Raw genomic sequence first — 19,118 nt, 5'->3', positions numbered from 1 at the left:
GGCGCTTGTCTTGAAGTAACGACATCGACCGAGGGATGCCACACCGTTCCTGTCTATCCACCCACCACTCAACTCTGGGTCTCTCGTCTGGGCTGCGATTCGCGGCTGCGACTTTTGGGAGAAGAGCCAGCCCTTCCAACCAACAAACCATCGGTTCCAGTGCCATCGGCGGCCAATTTCCGTCTCTTTGCCCGTAATCAACCATCAATTGAGCCTGCCTAGCCTCGCGGCCTTTTTGCGCCAAGGTTGCTATTTTGCGATCCTCGACATTGCATCCTTGCCGTCACTAGCTGCTGCGGCGTCCTAAAAGCGTGGGGAGAGAGATCGACCGTCAGCTGATTCCGACCTTGTCCCATTGCGCAGGGGGAAGAGAAACCTCCCTCCTACCACGACCAGACGGACATTTCGACCTCTTCACCATACACGAAGCTGTGTGCCGTCATCAGGGGCCATCCCGTTCGCGTGCCATCTGCGCCGGCGCCTTTGCGCTTCTTTTCTCCCCCAACAAGTCAAAGCGGCCGAGACCTGGCCTGGGTCTGAGTCTGGGTGACCAAACCGAGACCTGTGCGGGCAGCAACTAACGAGGCATCGCGGTGGTGGAGGGTGCGAACTCACTGGTTGTGTATCACCAAAAAAAATATCCCCCCAACTTCAAACACCGTTGCTCTCCCTCTCCTTTCTTCTCCGACCTCGAAACCGCCTTCACTCTCGCCTGCGCGCTCCAACGACAACCCTTCGGACCCGGCCTTGCATTACGGTCTCCGCCAGCCTTGCGACACAGTTGGGGGCTTCCGCAATATTGAGGCTGCCGTCGGTAAAGCCATTCCGATCTCTCAATTCGCTCGCGCCGAGCCCGCTGTCCGATGTACCAGCAATGATCTCCGTGGCCTCTACGATATCATGACTTTGTGCGCGCTACCATCGCCCAAACAACGGCCGCTACAGTTCACAGCACCGAGCAACAGCTCATGCCATTCGTCGCATTCCGCATCCGCAGCTGCACCTCTCTCCTGCGCCCCGGATTGTCGTCGAACCCCTCCTCTCCTCTCCATCGAACCCCACCTCCGACAGGGACAAGACTCCGACACTCGTCGCTGCCGCCGTATCGCCGCAACGGCAACCCGTATCATCGAACGTAGATAGCTCACCGACGCACAATACACTCAACCGCTAGCCTTGCTACCTCCCAACTGCGCACGGTGCGCTGCACCGAGCCATGTCGACCACTCAAACCAATGCAGTGCCGGACACGCAGCTGGGATTGAGCTATGAAGAAATACAGCTGCTGCGCCAAGGACAGGCGGCTTTGGGGCAGGGCACGGGAGGAGGTGGTTCAAGCTCGTCGCGGGCAGCGAGTCGCGCCTCAAGCCAGGGACTGCTGCTGCTGGATAGCACCTCGTTGGCGGCGTTGGGACGATACTTTGACCGCGTCATGAACCAGATTGAGCAGCAGATCGTCTACCTCAGCGAACAGAGCCAGATGTTCACAATGGCTCAGTTCGACCGGGCCGGCAATTTGATTGAAGGAGCAGATGCCGAAATCCAGCGATACCACGAGCTTCTGCGGCAGCTAGACGAGTTGGAACTCGACTTCGATCGGATAAGGCATATCAAGGAGATTGTACGCGGTTACAGATCACGCGTCGAGGAGATGGAACGTGAACTCGAACGAAGCGGCAGCAGTTCATCCTCGAGACATAGAGAGGGCCACCATTCGTCGCATCGGCATGGTCATTCCCACAGCCATCGTCATGGTCACGAAAGCTCCCGCCGGCACCGACACTGAGCTTCCCGTGGTTTGAAAACCTCACTTCTGTGCCGTTCTCGACAGGGGAATCCACCAGCCATATACACGTTTCGTGCGGGTGTATATCGGGGCAAACGACGACGAGCAGCAGACAGAGTTCTCCCCACACTGCGTCGGGATGGAAGATATGGGTCACGCGACCGTCACAAAATCACAAAAGCTCGGGACGAGACATGAAACCGCCTTTTCTCAAGCGGGAACACACAGCACCGCGAGCTCGGATGTCTAGGCCACGATAACGGCAGAGCTATCTATGTATCAGGTTGTGTGAACAGGTGGGCATCAGTGGTCTCAAGACGGAGGGCCTCGCGGCTGGACAAGATGGAAAGGCCTCACGGCTCGTCGGTCTACTTTTCAAGGCGTTGGTTTTTTTCCCACCTTCTTTTCTTCTTTACGTCTTCTACATCATGCGGTACGGACGCCTTTGCGATTTATGACACGAAAATGCTCTCACGCCGGTCCTCATATGAGGAGACTGCGCAGTCTCCTTGAGTCGAAAAATACCCATCTTTCTTTTACGAACGGAAAAAACACACTCCAAGCCTCGCGGCACTGTACACGATCTAATTCGATCCTACCGGTAAAACTGGGGTATTTCTACATTACGAGTTACGTTTCTTTCTGTTCCTTAAACAGCTTGGGTCACTGGAGTAGCGGAAGATGACGCGCTCAACGCTGGCCACGCATTTACACTTCTATCTTGTATGAAAATTATAGCAAATCTGAAGTCTCAATTACTTGATTATCATGTCAGTAAGCATGTCGCGATCAGACTGGGTGCTCGTCATGCATTGTCCTGTTTGCAACCTTGGAGTGAGGCACCAATCGCAACTGCGAACCACTCGGGCAGCCGTTGGGCAACAACCGCCCATTCAAGCAGCTGTTTGGCTCGGCTTTCCTGTTTGCTCTTTCCCCATTGATGGCGGAAAAAAACGATGCAATAGGGATGAGAGTAAGAAATGCAACTAGCAAGACGGAAGCCCAATGCTCGTAGTGCCGATCGAGACCTACTGCTGTTACTGAGCATGTCCACACATCATGTGCGTTGCCAGCCACACTGGTCCGCAGCCTAGCATTTGGTATTCTGGTGTTTTGGGCACTTGACGTCTCGTAGATAATATTAATCAGACGATGTGGCTGGAGCTTCGTCTTAAGATTGACTCCTGCTAAGCGCGACATGTGGTATACAGCCAGAAGTCGCAAACATGCTACAAGGAACGAATGATCGAGTACACTAATCTCCATATGAGAAATAATGAACGCAAGAAATGTTCTCCAGATTCGGAACCAGCCACCTCAAACCCCGCGGTGCGGTCTGCCATGAGGTTTCAAAGGGGATAAACGACCGTAGAGGGAAGTAAGCTTCACCAAGACCACCCTCAAGCCCCGCGACTATCCCACAGACTCCTGAACCGCGATGGCTGATCCAACAGCTCCCTTGGGTTCCCAACCTCCACAACCCTCCCCTCATGCATGACGACGACGACATCGTACCCCACAATCGCCTCCAGCCGGTGCGCGACCTCGACGACCGTCGCCCCCGCAAACTCACTCTCCAGCGCTCTCCTCACCTCCTCGTCAGTCGCGTGGTCGACGTTGCTGGTCGCCTCGTCCAGCAACACCGTCCAGCGCCTGCGCAGTATCGCTCGAGCGAGACAGAACAACTGCTTCTGCCCCGCCGACAGACCCGTATCGGCCATGTTGGCGTCCAGCCCGCCACGCGCCTCGACGGGGTCCCAGACGCGCGTCTTGCGCAGCGCCGCGATGAGGTCGGCGTCGGGGATGTGGCCTGCCGGGTCGAGGTTGTCGCGCACCGTGCCGGGGAGGACGACCGGGTCCTGCGGGAGAGTCGTGAGCGCGGCGCGGACGGAGGAGCGTGGGAGGGTCAGGAGGGAGACGGAGGCGAGCGAGAGGTCGCCTGCGCTGGTGTCGAGGAGGCGGAGGAGCGTGAGGAGCAGCGAGGATTTGCCGGACCCGGAGCGGCCGCAGATGCCGACTTTTTGGCCCGGGCGAATCGTCAGGGAGACGTTGTTTATGACGGGGTCGGTTGCGTCGCTGGGCGAGGGGCGTTAGTGTGCGAAGGTGAAAAGGGGGGATGTAGGAGCGAAGGAGAGGTGGCATACCTGTACGCGGCGGTCACGTTGTCGAGCTCAATCTTTCCGCTTGCAGGCCAGCCGGCCGGCGGCTCGTCCGTCTCGCAGGCCCGGTCCTCGCGCGGGGTGTACTCCATGAAATACTTGAGCCTCGCGATGGCGCCGAGGCTTGTCTCCAGCATCGTCCACATCTCGATGAACTCGCCTAGTGTCTGGTTGAAGTTGATTATGTTCACCATGGCCAGGCCGATGGCGCCCTTTGTCGTGGTGTGAGAAAAATAGAGCGCGAACGCGACCAGCACGACGGCCATGCCGGCGATGAAGAGGTCCAGCACGACGTTGAGCCAGCGCTGGACGCAGAAGAAGAGGTAGTACGGCCGCTGCGAGGCGTCGAGCAGAGCGCAGCTCTCGCGCAGCATCGCGGGCCGCCAGGCAAAGGCGCGGAGGGTGGGCAGGCCCGCGAGGACCTCGGAGAAGTGCGTGAAGAGCGGGGACTTGGCCTCGAGGTCGATGTGCCGGAGCTGGCGCGAAGTGCGGAGGTAGTATTTCTGCAACAAGTAGAGGGCCAGCAGGCACGGGGGGATGAGCGCCGCGGCGTACGTGGCGCCCGAGGCGATGATGGCCGTCTCGGCGAGAACAGTGAGGAAGCTGACGAGGGTGGCGAAGGCGGACATGGGCAGGCGGTGGTCGATGAGAGCCATGTCCTGGCTGAAGCGATTGAGGGTCACGCCGCTGTCTGTTGTCGTAAAGAAGTATAAGGGGGCGCTGGGTTTGGGAGGCCGGGTTAGTCTTGCTGGAGGACGAAGGGGGGAGAGGGAGTCGAGCTTACGCGAGAACGGCGCTGAGGAGGGTTTGATGTAGGTGGTTTGCGGACCGGGGGATCGCAAGGAGCATCCAGAAGCTTGTTTCGCCTGTTAGCATTCCCACACAAGAAAAAGACGCTGTCGATGCGGCTTACCTGACGGCCACGCCGTTGAGAAGGAGGCTGAGGAGGCCGAACATGAGGTAGATGCCGAAATGCAGCCCCGGCCGGTCGGTCGTGCCATTCTCGGTCCAGATGCGCAGCCAGATTTCTGCAAAGTTCGTCAGTCAAACTCCCCAGGGAACGGGAGAAGCCTTTGGACGGAAAGCACTTACGCGGCATCTTCGTGAAGCCCACGTACAAAACACTTAGCAATAGAAACACAATCAAGATGGGCCAGCCGATGGAGTTGGTGTAAATGCGATAACAGTCCATATCTCCCGTCTGCCTCGTCAGCTCGGCCTCTGTGGCCCGCGGTGCGGCGGGAGGCGTGTCTGCTTTGATAGGAGCTTTTGCCGTCTCGACGGGCTTGTCATCCTCTTTGGCGGCCTCCTGCTCTGACTCTTTGCCCTTGACTTCCTCGGCGAGATGACCCCAGACGGAACGGGGAACGGAGTCAAACGAGACCTGGTTGTGGAGGATGGCGTTGTCTTCGATCATGGTGATGCAATCAGCGGTGGGGAGGAAGTTGACTGAGAGGGCGTGTTAGTCTGTGCCAGGGTAACATGGTCTAGAACGAGAGAGGGTGTGTATACCGTGGTTGGTTGCGAGGAGGACGGTCATGCCGGCCTGGCGGAGGAGGCCGTCGGGACCCAGTAGGCGCTGGAAGACGGCTTTGGAGGTCGAGTTGTCCAGACCGCTGAACACGTCGTCAAGGAGGAGTAGTTTCTTGCGCGAGTACACGGCGCGAGCCAGTGCCTGTATGAGAGTCAGTCACTATATAGCCAAGGAACAACATAGGGATGCACACCACTCTCTGCTTCTGGCCGCCGCTCAATGCTACGCCGCCCGTGCCGACAATGGTGTCTTCAGCCCTGGGGAACAGCGCAATGTCCTCGTCCAAAGTGCAAGCACGAACAACCGCGGAGAACCAGGCAGGATCATAGGGCGTCTGGCCAATAATGTTGTCCTTGACGCTGATGTTGCGCAGCCAGGCGGACTGGTCGCAGAACGCGACGGAGGAGGTGTGCAGCGTTATGCTTCCCTTCGAGATGCCAAGCTCGCCGAGAATGGCTTTCATGAGGGATGACTTGCCGCATCCCACGCGCCCGACAAGCATTGATACGGTGGCTTGGCGGAGGGCGAGGGATACGCTTTTGAGGATTTCGGTCCCGTCCTTGAGGACGATTGTCGCATCGGTGAGGGCCACCAAGGGGGTATCGTCGCCGAACGAGGTGAAGCGCCTCTGAGTCTTCAGAGGCCGAAGCTCAACAACATTTGTCTTTTCGACTACTGCAGGCGACAGCGGCTGTGAATCCGAGCCGTGGAGACTCGGGAGCAGGTTTGCAGAGTCGAGCGAAGACCTAGGGGAGGCCGCCATGATTTGTCGCTGGTCGACGATCTCGTCGAGGAGCAAGAACTCCTGGATACGGGTGAAGCACCCGAAAGAGCCCATGAGCTGCATGATGGAGGCGATCAACTTTATGAGGGGGCCGGAGACCAAAACGATGATGGAGAGCGCCGTGAAGGCCTCGGCGATGCTGAGGCCCTGCTCCGCCTTTGTCCAGAAAACCGCAGCGGCAATGATGACAATGGGCGTGAGTTGCTGGGCGATGCCGGCTGCAGAATGGTCAGGGCTTCTGTGTTGAGGACAAGACAGCGAAGAAGCTTACCTATTACACTGAGGATGGTGATGAGAATTCTGAACTTGACCGAGAGCCTCAGCTCCGAGGCGCGCAACTTCTGCACGATGCCTGAGAACCGGTCCGTCAGGCCCATCATCTTGATGCCCTTGATCTGCGTTAGCATGGACGAGGTGATGGAAACGCGCTTCTGCACGCCCTGGTTCCAGGCAACTCGCGCCGGTGCCATGCGCGCGGACAGTTTCGTCGTGAGAGCGGTGCAAACTACATATTATCCGTCAGTTTATGGCGTCGGAATACAACAACAGTGGTCACTCACGGACTCCAGGGATGAGAAGGAGGAAACAAGGAGGCCCGACTTGTCGGTAGAGTAGGTACACGCCGACGGGGAGCTCGATAGCCGTGGCCCAAACGTCATGGAGGAACGTCATGGACACGGCAATGTTCTCGATGTCGACGCTCATGAGCGTCACCGGCGCCGAGTCCGTGATGGCCGACGCGTCCAGGTCGAGCGTCTTCTTGAAGATGAGAGAGACGAGGCCGCCGCGGAATAGGGTCACGAGCTGGAACGTCATGTGCTGGTACCAGCAGCGCGAGACCTGAGCGCCATGTTAGCATCCTCTAGGTAAACACTTGCACGAGGGGACTCACAGCGAGTCCAATATAGGTCAGGGCCGTCGCGCCGACAAGACCAGCCGCGACATTGCGCGAGTCGTCTGTCCAGGGGCTTCCCACAAAGTTGACAATCTGGTTCACGAGGAACGGCTGGGAGAAGGTGAAGCCCGCAAAGAGAATGCGAGGGAGCACGCCCGCGAGGAAGGTGGTCCGATATGCCCAGAAAGTGCTCCTGATCAAACTCCAATTGCTATCCTTCTTGCCTATACTTTGGTCAGGCATTTCCCCTCGCACCAGAACAAAGACTGATACTTACTCTTGGACCAGGCTCGGTCCAGCTTGCCCAGCAGAAGCTTCGAATCAAACTTGGGATCGATGGCCCCCAGATCCTCCAGACCAATAAGAAGCTTGAAGCCCTGGAAGAACAAGCCGTTCAACCACCAGAACAGACTCCGGCTTACGACACCGGTCGTAGATTCTACGGCAGCACCTTTCTCGGTCCCGGGAAGATGTGCGCGTTTAGGCGTCTCTTCCAGAACGAGCATGACAACCTTGGCCACCAACGAAGCCGTGAAGACGGCAGCGACGGCTGTCAGGCCATCTCGAATCCAAAACGTCCTCGCCAGTGCGATATCCAAGACAATGGTAAGGACGAGGTAGCCGCCGAGCAGCGCCGACGGTCTGATGGAGCGCTTGTGCTCCACATAGGACACGGCACCGAGGGCGACGGCCTCAATGAGGCCTAGAACGCTTTCCGCGATGGACGTTGAGGCGCTGGGGGTTGAGGGGAGGGCCCAAAGTGCCATGAGGACGATTTGAAGACACAGGAACACAGCGACCGCGGCCTTCCAGGGTTAGAAACTTGTTTCAATGGGACATGCATTGGGGGGAGTTTGGTCGAAATACCAGCTTCAGCCACAGCAGCGTTCCCGAACGGACACGGATATCATTGCGGAGGAGCCAAGTGACGCGGAACGGGGCGAGGAGAATGAACAGAGCGGTCGGCAGGATGGAGAGGATGCTCTGCTCGAACAACACGGTGAAGTCAAAATAGCCGCGCACCTGCGGGCCGAAGTAGTCGTCGGCGCTCATTGCGAGATGCCAATCGCTTTCATGAACACATACGTTTACATCTTCAGATACAACGAGAAGGTACGCAAACAGAGTCTTATAAGAAAAACCAGAGTCTGGAAGCCAAGCCTTCCAAAACAATAATAATTGATAAGGTTTGCAGTTTGCGACGTCGTGAGGCTCTTAGCTAACGCAGCGACGGCAACTTTCAAGGAGAGCATATCCCCATCAGTAACACGCAATTCCAGCTTCCTATTCGAGCCATAAAAAAAGCCTACGTCGACCAGGAAAGCTGTTGCGGCGTTGCAGATGGATGGCCGGCTCTGTCCAATCACCGCCGCCGGATTTTTGTACGAGGGATTCGAGCCGTATTCGTCCCGATTTGGCTCATCACTTATCGACGCCCGTTGAGTCGTACGAGCGAGCATCTTGGCCTTTATGCTCTGCCCCCCCCCGCAACTCTGGATGCCTAGACGTATGCTTGCGCAATCTCGAAGCCTGCGTGCATCACAGGCGAAGAGTCCGAGGACCCCCACACTGCGTGTTGTTTATGACCCGTCACGACTGCCCATGGACCGAATGTGTTGTTATCAAACCAACAAACGTGGTACCGAACGCAGCCACGCGGTAACGGTTGCAAATCAATCCTAGACTTCTAGAAAGGGGCGCCAATCACTTGATCTCGCGTCATTGCGAGTCTCCCACGGCACCAGCAACCCTCAACCCGCCTCCCCTTGCCGCAGCCCTCTCGACCTCGACCTCCTCCAACGCAAGCCTCGGCCCCTTGCCGAGCACCTTTTCGCGGTGCCACTGCCCGACAAACATGCCCTCCGGGTCCGCCTCGTCCCTCACCGACCGCCACTCCAGTAGATCCTTGCCGTAAAACGCTTCGATCGCCTCGCTCTCCATGAAATTCTTGGCCCAGTGCGGCTTCCCGCCGAGATCCTTCATCAGCCACTCAAATGCCTCGTAGTAACGTTCCCGGCAGGGCGGGTCCGCATGGTACGGGCGATACAGCGTAGCGTTGAGGTACAGCGTCGGACCGTCGGCGCACGTAGGGTCAAGGTACGGCCGCGCATTGGACGTCAGCGAGGTGTCGCTCACACGCACCTCGACCGGCGCGTGGACGTAGAGGCCGTCGGCAGAAAAGGGGATGTTGTGCGGGACGTAGTCCGGGTCTTTGGGCGTGAGGTGGTTCAGCCACGACGACAAGCGGCGGAGGGCCTCGGGGCCCTTGTGCAGCGGGATGGCCCACTCGTTCACGTACTGGCTGTATAGACAGTTCATCAGCAGGGCCTTGCGGCTGGGCTGGACGGCGGAGATGGTCGACCCGTTGCCGAAGCCGTACTGCATGCCGAAGACGAACCACTCTACCCATGGAAGGACCCGCGGGACATGCTGCGCAACGTACAGCAGGTTGTGGTAGATGTAGTAGCCCAACGCGCCGTCGTAGTTCCTCTTGGGCGGCTCGACGTGCTCCTCGCTCGTCTTCTCCGCTTTCCAGACCACCGCCCTACGCGTGTAGGGGAACCACCATACACGCACGAACTCGCTCTGCGTCCACAGGTCCTTCTTCCAAGCATTCAACACCTTGAGATCAGTGTCGATGGTCTGCGTCCAGCGCAGCGTGAAAGCTGGCACGGCGCGGAAGGTGACCTCGGTGATGATGCCCAGCGCACCGAGGGACAGCAGCGCGGCGCGGAAGAGCGAGGGGTTCTCGTCGCGCGAGCAAGACTCTGTCTTGCCGCTGGCCAGGGTGATCTTGAGCGCCACCACGTCCTCGGACATGAGGCCGTGGGAAAGGCTGCTGCCGTGCGTGCCGGTGGAGATGGCGCCGGCGATGGACTGCTGGTTGATGCTGCCCAGGTTCGGCATCGCCAGGCCGCGGCGCTCGAGCTCGTCGCATAGCGCGTACAGGCGGATGCCGCTCTGTATGACGGCCAGGCCGGTAGACTCGTCAACGGAGAGGATGCGGTTGTAGTTGTCGAGGTTGAGCTGCCAGCTCGAGGTGCAGGTGATGTGGGAGGGCGAGTGGCCGCACCCCACGGTGACGAGGCGGCGACGGTATCTGCGGGCGAGGTTGACGACCTTCTCAATTTCCTCGAGGGACTCGGGCTGGATGTAGAGCTCCGGGAGGGAGTGAAAGGTCTTGGCCCATGTGTGGTGCACGTGGTTGGATCGCGCGCGGAAGGGGATGCCGTCGGCGGCGCTCTTTTCGAGCAAGGTGACGATAGTTGGGTCCATCACAGGCAGAACGTTTTAGGTTCAGAAAGTCGTGTGATCCAGTCCCCGAGCTTTTCCTTCTCTAGTGGGTGAATATACCAAGTTGATCAGTCCTACAGCCCTTTGTACTTGTGTTAATTGTTGTGCTCAGGTCAGGTCAGCACCCAACGCAGTCAAGATGCCATGTAAGACGTCAGAAGAAAGGAGAGAAGAAGGGACCATGATCGGTAATTGAAACCCTAAATATCTATTCTGCGATATAAGCCAGACCCGCGCGGCTGGAATAGGCGGGCTTGAACACCAGCTCGAAGGGTGTCAGATGCGGGAGATGCGGGAACCGAGCTTAGCTCGAGATGAGCTCATCGATCTCCGTGGATGCTTGGGCGCTGGAACGCGCCGTGATTCGTTGCGCAAGAAAAGTCATAGAGTCACCGTTTGCGACGGGATGCAAGCAGATGGGCCCATTTTCAAGGTCCGGGGCCGCCAATCCCCACAGGCTGCAGACAGCCGGGCTGGAGCTGTAGCGGGAAAGCCACGGCGCTGACCCCGCTGAGTTGCAATCCTTGCACCGACCGAGCCGAGGAAACCGCCGAGAGCTTTTGGCATTTCGTGATGCCTTCACTTGTCGACCTAGTTTCAGCAGTAGTTTGCAATAATACCAGAATATAATTTCGAAGCATCCCTTGGGAGAATGTAACAAGAACGGAGAATGAGCAAAACCTATTTGCAGCCTACATAACAGAAAGGGGGAAAAATCAATGAATGCCGGGCAACACTAGATTCAACCTCCACGCCCTGGTTTCGACAGGGCCGACTTGGATATGTCAGCTTTGGATTGGTTCGATTGTTGCTTCCCCATCCCCAGACTTTAACCTGGAGACAATTTCGAAAGAACAGATAGCACATATCGATACAGTGGGCCAGTTGTTCGTGCAGCGATGGTCAAGTGTGCACTCAGCTCACATTCCTCATTGATGGTCATGGAGCGTGTTAACGGATGAGATCAATCAAGTTGAGCCAGTATATTCTCCATACATCTACCCCATCACGACTCAGCACCCTTCAGGCATCTTCAATGCCGCCTCCACAACGTAGCTTTCATTCATGACCTCCGGTATCAAGCCACTTGATCCATACACTAGAAGGCCGTAGTGTTCGCCTTCCTCGCCTCGACTCGTAGAATTGCCCTCAGATTAGCTCTCTTATGTTCTCACGGACAACGACCGATGGGACTCCGCCAAAGTGACTGGATGTACCCTCGTGCTGTCTGCAACTTTGGCTTATTTGGACTTCGTGTCATCACCGGGCAATTCTATATCGTCTCGCTGCACCGCCGCTTGGCCGGCAGTTCTGAGATCTGTACGCCCACGTTAGCCACATTTCAAGTCTGGAGTTGTAGAGGCTTGACTTACCGGCCAGCTCCGATTGAAAACTATATACGTCCTGTCATGAGCGTGCTCCAAGGCGAACCACACTCCAGGAGGAGTGAGGTTGTGAGCCGATGAGCTTTGCTTCTAGACTTGCAAACTGTCGTCATTGCGGCACAGGATCTCGAGAACGAGCGCCGGCCGTACAGCAGCGCCACGATAACATCCATGCTGGGGAACCCCAGATGGTGCCTGCTCAGATCTCTGTTCTTTGGTGCTGGTCCTGCCATCGCGTGGAGGGTTCTTTGCAGAACCGCGGCACTGATGATCCCGTAACCTTGATGTGAAAGCTGTCATCATCGCAGGCTGGAGGAGGGTTGAGGTGAGGGAAAAGGCATGAGCTACCAAACATGGAATGATTATGGACGAAATGAGACACAAACAAGCAAAGACCCTAAGCCAGGGCCTTCAGAAGCTGGGGACACAGATGTGCTGTCCGAAAGGGGGCCTTAGTACCTGATGTGTCCATGCCTTGACCAGATCTCACTTGAGATACATGACCGTGGAGCCGATACGCTGAACTGATTACTGCATAAGAAAGGTCCTGCATGGGGCGTTGCTAATGTTTCCGGCATGGCCCATGAACGGAGAATCGCATATGAAGGCTGCTCGGGCCAATATTACCTGCAATGTCGTTAGCTGGATGGTTCTCTTGCAGCGACTTCAGCTGGCTCACCTCTAGCGACAAGTCCACAAGTCATGGTGGTGCGCTTGGGAGTACAAGCCCATTTTCTCCATTCCGCGAAAATACCAGGAAGTGATTCCGATGAGGTGAGGATTTCCAGATCAAAAACACCTATGGTCGTTGCGGAAATTTCTCGTTGTCGGTCGGTAGAATTAAACCGTGAGGTGATGAAGGAAGAAAGCGCGACCAGACGCGACGCAGACACTGGAGTTTTGGGCGCACGCTCAGTACTCTCCACTATACCTTTAACGAGTGACTGCACCGCCACACCCACCACAGTAGCAACCGCCACACTCCCCCAGCCGTCCTGGTGCGAACAGCATCTTCAATGCCCAGATTAACGATAGCAGGTGTAGAAATTGATTGTATAGGTGTTCGTGGCACGTTCCCAGAGTCCTGCGAGAATTTATAGTCTATACTTCTCAACCTCGACCGCCTCCCTCAGTCTCTCCTCTACCCGGGCAATCACCTCGGCATCGTACAGATCCTCCAACTTGGTATCATCCTTCTTGAGGTACTCCTTCTCGTGGCGAAGGGCCTCGTCTCTGGTCATGCACACCAGGTCACGGAAGCGGATATTGGACCACTTCTGCTCCTCGGCGCCCTCGCCGATCCGCAGCTTCGTCGAGCCCTCGGGTCTTCTCCAGCGCACGAGCACGAGTCTGTTAATGAGCCCGGTCACAGCGCTGCGCCCCTTCCACAGCTCCTCGGTCAGGAACGCCGCGTCACCAAGAGAAATAGGGATGCGGAGGCCCTTGGACTCTTCGATGCCGTATCGGTGGTGAACAATTCTTGTCTCCGAGCCCTGGACAAATGCTACGATGTCTGTGTAGAGCTTGTCTCGGTTCTTCGCCGGGACGTAGTCAAGGGGGTAACCTAATCGTTGGTCAGTTTGGTTATAATCAACGTAACTATGATTGCCTTACCGGAGATGCTGAGAATGACGTGATTCGCGACTACGTAGCCAAAGACGGCAGGCATAGTGCCAAGGACAGGAAGGATTCGCACTCTGAAAGTCGGCAGGACACTGAGATCGCCAACGGTGCCCTTCTTGAATTCTTCCTCGGAAAGCGGCAGGAGGGCGGCCTTGCCCTCGCCAGCCACCTCAGTTGAGTAGACAACAGGGATTCCGCCAGTGACGCCTTGCAGCTTCAACTTTCTCCGGGTAGCTCTTGATAGTCCGTCGTCTGTGCTAGCTCCGATATCGCCAACGTTGACTCGGGTAGGATCGCCTTTGGCTCCGGCTCCCATGCTAGAGATAACAGGAATCTTGTGGTCGTGGCAGTACTTCAGCAGGGCAACCTTGGTATCAATGTTATCGATTGCATCGACAACATAGTCCGGCTTCTGCCCGTCCTCGGCCCAGGGGGCGAGGAGCTCCTCGGCGGCGGACCCTTCGAACTTTTGGTTCTTGAGTTCGTACTTGGCCCAGGGGGCGATGGCGATGAGGCGGCGGTAAAGACATTGGACCTTTGGGATACCGACGTCGGCGAGGGTGGCCACGGCGTGTCGGTTGAGCGAGCTAAGAGTAACCTGGTCGAAGTCGATGAGACGGATCTTGGAGACGCCGGAGCGGGCGAGGGCAGCGGTACAGTGGGAGCCGACGCCGCCACAACCGACAACGATGACAAACGATTTTCGGAGCTTCTGCAAGCCCTCATCCTTCAGAAACACCCTGTTGCGAGCCAATTGCTCCAGGATGAGTTCCTCGTCAAAGTCGCCGGCTTGCGCCCTCCTTGCGAGGGCCTGGTTGCGAGCATCCTCCTTGTCAACAGGGGCAGATGCGGCGCCGAATGTAGTGAGCTGTGACGATTAGTCGATGATCGCAATAAGTGTGGCCGAGGGAACATGATGCACCTTTGCAGCTTCTTCAGAAGATGACGGGATAGACTTCTTCAAATCTTCAATACGCTCTTTTCTTTCGAACGCTTGGTATCCAAGAATGAGACAAGCCACCGTCGCGCCAGACAATACCGCGGTGGCAGCGAGTTGAGCATGCGGACTCGATGCCGCTCGGGAGAAGAATGAAGACATCTTCAACCTTGCTTGCTCATCATGTAGGGAAACGAATCAAGCGAAGATGGAAAAGGACAGGAGGTGTGTTTAGTGACCTTTAACTAGACCAGTCTTACACGTACACGAACGGGACCCTCTCTCATCAACAATGGGTCTCAGTCGCAAAATCGGGTTCGCACCATCGCCGGCGTTCAAGGTCAAGAAAAAAAGTCAACAAGGTGAATGACCAATCAACAGCCACAAAATCGGCTTGTAGCGGAACAACCACCCACCGACTGCACCGACCACTGCCAATCCCGTCCACAACGGCACTGAATCTTAGGTGGGCGGCTCAATTGACAGCTCCCCGGTCCCAAAGCTTGAGCTCGCCGACACCAACTGCACCACTCGCGGAGCAAAGCGCTACGAACTCGATTCGAACTCTGAAGGTGTGCGACCACAAACCACACATATACATGAATACACCATACACATAATCCAACGCCCACGGCCCGCAGCCACGATGCGCCAGCGCCTAGCCCTTCGCCGAATCCTCCTCCAGAGGCTCTTCCGGCTCCAGGCCACCCGACCCTTCACGAGCCACACATCCCTCACTTCGCGTGGCCGACCACAGCTCCCCTTCTTATCGATCCCGGTAACGTCACCGCGTCCTCGTGTCCGCTACTTCACGACCGAGAAGAAGCAATGGCTCCGCTACGAAAGTCGCCTTTTTCTCCGTTATAACGTTTCCATCTGGGGCGGCGCGCTGTGCATCCTTGGTATTGTGTTCCTGCTGAACCAGGAAGGCCTCGAGAAAGAGCACCCGACGCCGCATGAGTGGTCGTTCCTGACGAGGATGGGCGTGCGCGGCGCGAAGCACGCCGCCAAGGATAGCCAGAACCACGACGTGAATTGGGTCGAGGTCATTGTGTCGTGCAGGGAAATGCTCAGGAGGTTGGAGGATCCGAACATTGACGGTACGGGGATTCGGGAACTGCTGGACGAGCCTCTTTCTATCGACGGAGTGGGCAACGCCGGGAAGGACCTGTCGGCCAAGAGCGAGAACTGGAGGAGAGGATACTACGAAGTGCTGATGCTCCTGGCGCAAGCCTCGGAGCAGCTGGACGGCTGGGTCAGGGACAAGAAGAGGAACATCATCTTCCCGCCAGAGGTCGTCCTGGGTCCGTCGAACCCGCATCCGAAGCCAATCCCGGCGGGCGCCGAGAGCGCGCCGAACGAGGAGGACTGCGAGGTCGCCTACGAGCCCGCCGAGAACCACTACCTGCGGGTCCTCACCACAAAGGGCTTCACGAACCGCCAGAAGATGGACGCCGCCCTGAGGTACGCCTCCTTCCTTGACTACAAGCAGCTGCCCGACGCCGCCGAGAAGATGTACCAGTGGGCGCTGTCACTGGCGACAGAGACTGCGCCTAACTCGCCGCCCGTGGTTGACCTCCGCACATACACAATCAACGACAAGTTGTCGCTGCCGTCAGAGAACGTGTTGACAGTTCTCACATCAATTGCTCTGCACAAGGCCCGCGCAGGCGATGTGAACGCCGCGCTGCCCATTTTCATCTCCATCCTCCGCGCCCGTCACGCCCTCCCTCAAGTGCCTCTCCCGGGCCAGGAACGCCCTGCTGAAACCCCTTCAACACTCTGGCAGAGAGTCTGGAGCCTGGCGCAGCCGCCGGTATATCCTTCACCCCCCGACGACGGCACTCGCCCCCCCTGGAGACACCCCAAGGAGCTCTGCGAAGAGGCAGGTCTCAACCTATACATCGGCGAGATCCTCTACGCCACCAAGGACTCCAAGTCGAACCGCGAGGAGGGCCTAGCGTGGACACGTGATGCTGTCGACCTCGCCGAGGAGCAGCTCCGCAACATTGGCCCCGCAGGAGGAGACAGGGAGGCCCGGCACACGTGCCGCGAGTGCCTCAGCACGGGATTGCAAAACTGGTCGACAATGGTGGCGAGGTTGGCCAAGGAGGAGGAGGCAAAGAACAAGGCCGGCCCCGTCAAGTCCGCCTTTGGCTTCTGGAGCGAGACGAAGACCGATGACAGCAGGTGGGCGGCGGAGGAAAAGGTCGTCAAGGAGAGGGTACGCCGGACGAGGGAGTTGCTGGTGCAGGTTGAGCCGCCTGCTGCCGGACTGGCTTCTTTGCTCAAGGTGTAAGGCTCTTACGCCTCCTGATGTCAATAATGCGACAGAATTGGCACGATTTGTAGAATATTGTTCATATTTCAGGGGTAATGATACCAGATGAATACCCTCGCGTCCACAGATGCCATTCCCCTTTTTCAGATCAATTGAAGAGCATATGACTACTCTCATGCACATAAGATAACAACAACCTCTGGGATATGACTATACAAGTTCTAAAGAGAATTTGGGATAACATAGCACACAGGAGGTATCAACTACTATTTACCTACAGCGATATCCATTGTCCCTAACTGTTAATAGTGAAGATAGCCTTCGGCTGTATGAAGGACAACTCTAAGGCAATGGATCAACTGGTTCGTATTCCCGTCGTTACATGTTATCAGGTGATCGATTTCAAATGCTGCGATCGAACGTTTACTGGTCGTCCGGCTAAGGACATGCAGCATCACCGTACTATCCGTTACGACCCCTGATGTCGTCTTCCCACTTATACGGCGATCCATGAAAGTTAGACGAAGCAGATGCGTTTCTTCAATGACCACTATAGCATCACTTATCTCTGCGAAGCCCAAAGAGGTGACCGCACTATGTCTAGTGAGTCCCACCCTTGCGTACGAGATGCGCCCACCTCGCACCAACGTCCTAGACCCGGCTCTTCCAAAGTCCACTAGTCATGCTCTTCACTCTGTTTCATAATCTGACTCTCCGCAAACTCCTGAACACCCCACAAAACATTGCAATGTTCATGAGCCTCGGATGAAATGGCATATCCAAGGCTTGGCTTCACGAACTCGGGCAGATTCTTCCAAGCTTCGTCAAAGCCGCCAGCAGCCCACTCCTCGTCGGTTGGCACGTGCGGATCGACGGCTGCGACCGCCGGGTGGTGGTAGTCGTGACCCGCAAGAGCGACTTCCTGGATCCAGTCGAAGATTGGGGCACGGCTATTGATAAGAATGCAGTCGACGTAGTAAGCCTCACTAGAGCTGTAAACGGTGCAACCTTGCTGCGTGAAGGAGGCAGTGTTGGGGTTACCGCCAGGCTGGGCGAGCGGAGTGAGGACGGGGGCTTCGTCTGTGATGTACGCCCGGGCACGGCGAGGAAGAAACTCCTTGAACGGCTCGTGGGAGAGCTCATCAATGCTGGTCGTGCTGCCGAGAAGCGAGAGAGTGTTGATTCGGTGTCCGAGGACGGTCCAAGTGTCTGGTCTATCGAGGGTCTTGGTTGCATGGTCGGCACCCAAGCCGATGCCAACGATGTCGATGCGGGCGGTTGGAGGGACGAGCTCGAGAAGAACGTCGTTGAGAACGTATTGGATATGTGCCTCAGGGCTCTCGTTCTTGGAGATCGAGTGCAATTTTGGATTGAAAACGCGGCCGTGATGAACCATGCTCTTCTGCGGAACGGCAAGGGCAGGAGTAGGGCTCAGGGCCTTCTTTCCCTCTGGCCACCACCAGAGCTCGCCCGTGTTAGCGAGAATGATGCCAGGCGCAGATGGGTCGGTGGAGGAAGATGTCTGGCGGCTGAGTTCTTGGACGACTGAGACCATGGAACCCTTGTTGATACCGCCGGGACCGTTGACGACACGGAGAGCCATGATACCGAGGTCTTGATTGGGTTCACCAAAGACGACGATAACACGCGAGGCCGAGGCCAGGTTCGCGCTGGTAAAAATTGGCACATGAGGAGAAGTTGACTGGGCGCCGAAAGGAAGCAGGACCTTCCTCAAGCCTTCTTCCTCAAGACGTGAGTGGACGATATCGCGGATCGCTTCTGTTGAAAGTCAGTGGCAAGCAGGAGGAAGAGGGGCAGTAATTGGTTCTTGCCGCTGAAGTGGAAACGCTGACGATCGTTGACTCTACCATTCTTGGTGAGGTAGTACTTGAAGTAGTAGTTCGGGTTCCCGATATTGCGAATCTCATCTTGGTCGTTGACAAAGTAGCTGTGGACGTTAGCTTCTGGAAGTTTGAGCAAGGCGGGAGAGCCCTTACCCAAGATCCTTTAAGTTGGATGAGAACACGGGGTCCTTGGGAAGACCAGACCAGCGACGGCGGAACATGGTGACTTGGCATGGAGTTGGTCGTATAGGTGGAGGTGAAAGGTCGGTGAGAAGACATCGGTCTAGATGCTCTTTTAATCAAGGATTCGGAGGAGGTCAAAGGGTAGGCAGGTGCGAACGAAGTGAAAATAAACGATACTAGAGGAGACATCAACTCGCAAGACAATGAAGGCAAGGGCGCTTGCTCATTGGCTCTTTCTATCTTTTGCATTACGTCGAAGCCTGCAATTTCTCCAAACCCAATTTACAGCTGATTGGAGATGTTGTACATTTTCGTCTTGGTGTTGTATATTTGTACATATCCTCTTCAGGTTGCTTACATGCGACCAAACTCCTAACCCCAAGTCGTCTATGAGTGCCCGACTACGCGCATAT

The 19,118-nt window shown here is 56.7% G+C and overlaps 7 protein-coding genes across 7 annotated transcripts; 2 read left to right on the top strand and 5 right to left on the bottom strand.

Moving 5' to 3' along the window:
- Positions 1 to 1,216: 1,216 nt before the first annotated feature.
- Positions 1,217 to 1,802, top strand: ColSpa_02803 (uncharacterized protein; the record flags this gene model as incomplete). The annotated part of the gene is made up of 2 exons (XM_049269015.1): positions 1,217 to 1,658; positions 1,702 to 1,802. 2 exons carry the CDS (start codon positions 1,217 to 1,219, stop codon positions 1,800 to 1,802), a joined length of 543 nt encoding a protein of 180 aa, XP_049124972.1.
- A 1,384-nt stretch (positions 1,803 to 3,186) lies between these two features.
- On the bottom strand, positions 3,187 to 8,211 carry ColSpa_02802 (ABC transporter atnG; the record flags this gene model as incomplete). Its single annotated transcript, XM_049269014.1, has 11 exons — positions 3,187 to 3,862; positions 3,931 to 4,665; positions 4,859 to 4,973; positions 5,038 to 5,394; positions 5,458 to 5,620; positions 5,673 to 6,481; positions 6,535 to 6,768; positions 6,824 to 7,103; positions 7,156 to 7,382; positions 7,436 to 7,964; positions 8,026 to 8,211. The coding sequence occupies 11 exons, from the start codon at positions 8,209 to 8,211 to the stop codon at positions 3,187 to 3,189; spliced, it is 4,311 nt and encodes a 1,436-aa protein (XP_049124971.1).
- A 666-nt stretch (positions 8,212 to 8,877) lies between these two features.
- Positions 8,878 to 10,434, bottom strand: ColSpa_02801 (putative D-arabinono-1,4-lactone oxidase; the record flags this gene model as incomplete). Its single annotated transcript, XM_049269013.1, has 1 exon — positions 8,878 to 10,434. The coding sequence occupies one exon, from the start codon at positions 10,432 to 10,434 to the stop codon at positions 8,878 to 8,880; it is 1,557 nt and encodes a 518-aa protein (XP_049124970.1).
- Positions 10,435 to 12,931: 2,497 nt separating this feature from the next.
- Positions 12,932 to 14,559, bottom strand: ColSpa_02800 (tRNA uridine 5-carboxymethylaminomethyl modification enzyme MnmG; the record flags this gene model as incomplete). The annotated part of the gene is made up of 3 exons (XM_049269012.1): positions 12,932 to 13,401; positions 13,452 to 14,328; positions 14,383 to 14,559. The coding sequence occupies 3 exons, from the start codon at positions 14,557 to 14,559 to the stop codon at positions 12,932 to 12,934; spliced, it is 1,524 nt and encodes a 507-aa protein (XP_049124969.1).
- Positions 14,560 to 15,043: 484 nt separating this feature from the next.
- On the top strand, positions 15,044 to 16,696 carry ColSpa_02799 (uncharacterized protein; the record flags this gene model as incomplete). The annotated part of the gene is made up of 1 exon (XM_049269011.1): positions 15,044 to 16,696. The coding sequence occupies one exon, from the start codon at positions 15,044 to 15,046 to the stop codon at positions 16,694 to 16,696; it is 1,653 nt and encodes a 550-aa protein (XP_049124968.1).
- Positions 16,697 to 17,354: 658 nt separating this feature from the next.
- ColSpa_02798 (uncharacterized protein) lies at positions 17,355 to 18,281 on the bottom strand (the record flags this gene model as incomplete). Its single annotated transcript, XM_049269010.1, has 1 exon — positions 17,355 to 18,281. One exon carries the CDS (start codon positions 18,279 to 18,281, stop codon positions 17,355 to 17,357), a length of 927 nt encoding a protein of 308 aa, XP_049124967.1.
- A 128-nt stretch (positions 18,282 to 18,409) lies between these two features.
- Positions 18,410 to 18,743, bottom strand: ColSpa_02797 (uncharacterized protein; the record flags this gene model as incomplete). The annotated part of the gene is made up of 2 exons (XM_049269009.1): positions 18,410 to 18,626; positions 18,676 to 18,743. The coding sequence occupies 2 exons, from the start codon at positions 18,741 to 18,743 to the stop codon at positions 18,410 to 18,412; spliced, it is 285 nt and encodes a 94-aa protein (XP_049124966.1).
- Between the last annotated feature and the right edge of the window lie 375 nt (positions 18,744 to 19,118).

The sequence above is a fragment of the Colletotrichum spaethianum genome, assembly GCF_022836535.1.
Source record: "Colletotrichum spaethianum MAFF 239500 DNA, contig05, whole genome shotgun sequence".
Classification (NCBI taxonomy): Eukaryota; Fungi; Ascomycota; class Sordariomycetes; order Glomerellales; family Glomerellaceae; genus Colletotrichum; species Colletotrichum spaethianum.
This window is presented reverse-complemented; position numbering and strand designations above follow the sequence as displayed.